At 38.2% G+C, this 2144-nt stretch overlaps 1 protein-coding gene across 1 annotated transcript; it reads left to right on the forward strand.

Annotated features, from left to right (window-relative positions):
* The first annotated feature begins 901 nt into the window (after nt 1-901).
* On the forward strand, nt 902-1932 carry LOC108686135. The gene is made up of 2 exons (XM_018191243.1): nt 902-1179; nt 1601-1932. The coding sequence occupies exons 1-2, from the start codon at nt 902-904 to the stop codon at nt 1797-1799; spliced, it is 477 nt and encodes a 158-aa protein (XP_018046732.1). The 3' UTR covers nt 1800-1932.
* Nucleotides 1933-2144: the final 212 nt, after the last annotated feature.

Below are 2144 nucleotides of genomic sequence, written 5' to 3' on the forward strand. Positions count from 1 at the left end.
TTTCAATTCGTTTTTTTTTTTTTTTTAATGAATCTTGAAAAGTTTCACGTTTTAAGTGAATTTTCTGTTTTACCTTATTTTGCTCTTCTCGAAAATTCTTTTCGAGATTGTTGAATTTTATTTAACTTTTCAAAGAACGCCATACAATCAGAGGATCGCATATAGATATTATGTCAGCATTATGTATAGATAGCCGGCTTATGTTCGATCTTTTTGACCAGAAATCACGTCGAAGGTCGAGAGCGGTCGAATACGTCGTACAAACGCTTTAAAACAGTCCAACGTCTTTGGTCTACGTCCTTGCGACAGTTTTAGTTTTCGGAGAGATCGACTCACTGTTGCGAGGGAGGCATGGTTACGTGTTGCGGCTAGTTTACACTAATCTTACACATAGCTAGTATAAGGTTACTCTCTGCAAGTTAGCTGTCATGTGTGAGCCTACATAGTCGCTAAAAATTAGAGATATATTAAGTAGGAAACAAATTGTGAGGCAACCTGGATGGCGAGATAACCCAATGAAAATCTATTTTCGGATGTGTTTACCTTTTACAACATCGGACCGATATTTTAATAATTGCGCGATTTAAATGGTAATCTAAATAATCATATTAAATAATTTGCAAATGTTTTGATAAAATTTTCATATGATCTTTATTTTGTTTTTAAAACCAATTTGCTGTCCTTTTTTTTATTAATCTTATTAGTCGAGTAGACGTTTAATAAATATCATAGCAGAATTTGGCACATCTAAGAGCCTGTGTACACCAATGTACTTCGGAATTCTGGTTAACAGTTTGTTCTTGTTGACAATCTCACGGCGGCGGCGGTGGTGGCGATGGCGGCAGCGTCACAAGGACGATGGCGCACACATCAATGTTGTATCGTCACGCATGTGCGCAGCATGTTACTAGTGTTGCTACGTGCACGCGTATATATCTCCGCCTCGCGGATTTGTCGCAATGTCTCGTGTCGTTTGGAAGCAGAGTCGGAGCGAACATGGACGTATAGCGAGGCAAAGAGCGGAGCGAAGCGGAGCGGAGCGACGCGGCGCGGCGCGACCTTGTCCTTGAGCATAATCTTTCCTCGTTATCGGACGGTCGTCGAGGCTGCGGTCGCATCGGACCGACTGCGAACGATTAGTGCAACTCCCGACTGTGCGTCAGCCTTCTTTTTATATTTGTGAATAATAATGCACCCGGTATCTCGCAGCGTATCGGAAGTACGATGATGATATACATATAAATTTTTGCATTACTTGTGAGAATTACGTGTTTGGAAGAACCTCTATTGTTTGCGATCAGTTACTTTTCATTATACACTTAGATTTATTTTAATCAAGTAAATTAACTTTTATTCCGATTTAATTTACTTCCTTTATCTTTTTCTAAATTTTTAGAATTAGAAAAAAAGTAAAAAAGTGTAAGTTAAATGGTTGAAGTCGATCTATATTGATAGAAAAAAAAAATGGACATTACTCTAAAATCTGTTTGTATTTCATTTACATTGAGATAATAATTGAACAAGAATATATAATCTCTCGCGTTTGAATTTTCGTTGCAAATATTATTGGCTTCGTACATAAGAACTATTCCAGGTCTAGGCCTGTTTTCCTGAGGACTGTTTTCCTGAGAAGAAAGATAATCCGAGTACCTCAAATCATGACTGTCACGAGTCATCTTGAACGAGCGCTATTGGTTATCAGTGATACCCCCCAGGTTCTAGGAAGCAAAGTCGCTATCGCTGACCTTGCTAGCGAAATACTTAACGCAGCGGCACGTGTGCGACGACGTAGAAGCTGACGAAGCAGAAGAGACCCGTGGATAACGAACGAAGACGCGTGAAAGAAAAGGAGCCTGCAGTGGCGCGATGTTTAATTAAGACATTATCTATTTTGATATATAGTATAGGCAACGCACAGCATGTTTAGATCATTATGACCATTATAGATTAGAGAATATCATCGATATTGCTAGAATAATAATAGATGTAAAAATATATTCTCTTATCTCACTTGTTTATCTTATCATATACGTGAATGTCATTACTTATTTATTACCTGACCGTAAAATTGAAATAATGTGGGAGTAAATTGAATAAACGTATGAAGTCCAAGGTAAGAGGAAAGTGGAAGAGGAAGAATAAAG

This window comes from Atta colombica, unplaced genomic scaffold (genome assembly GCF_001594045.1).
Source record: "Atta colombica isolate Treedump-2 unplaced genomic scaffold, Acol1.0 scaffold164, whole genome shotgun sequence".
Taxonomy (NCBI): Eukaryota; Metazoa; Arthropoda; class Insecta; order Hymenoptera; family Formicidae; genus Atta; species Atta colombica.

What these genes read in the sequence shown, in the direction of transcription:
- LOC108686135 (XM_018191243.1), top strand. Translation starts at nt 902, where the DNA reads ATGTTACTAGTGTTGCTACGTGCACGCGTATATATCTCCGCCTCGCGG. An exon ending in TCAGCCTTCTTTTTATATTT is followed by an intron (nt 1,180 to 1,600) that starts GTGAATAATAAT and finishes TTCCAGGTCTAG; the next exon opens with GCCTGTTTTCCTGAGGACTG.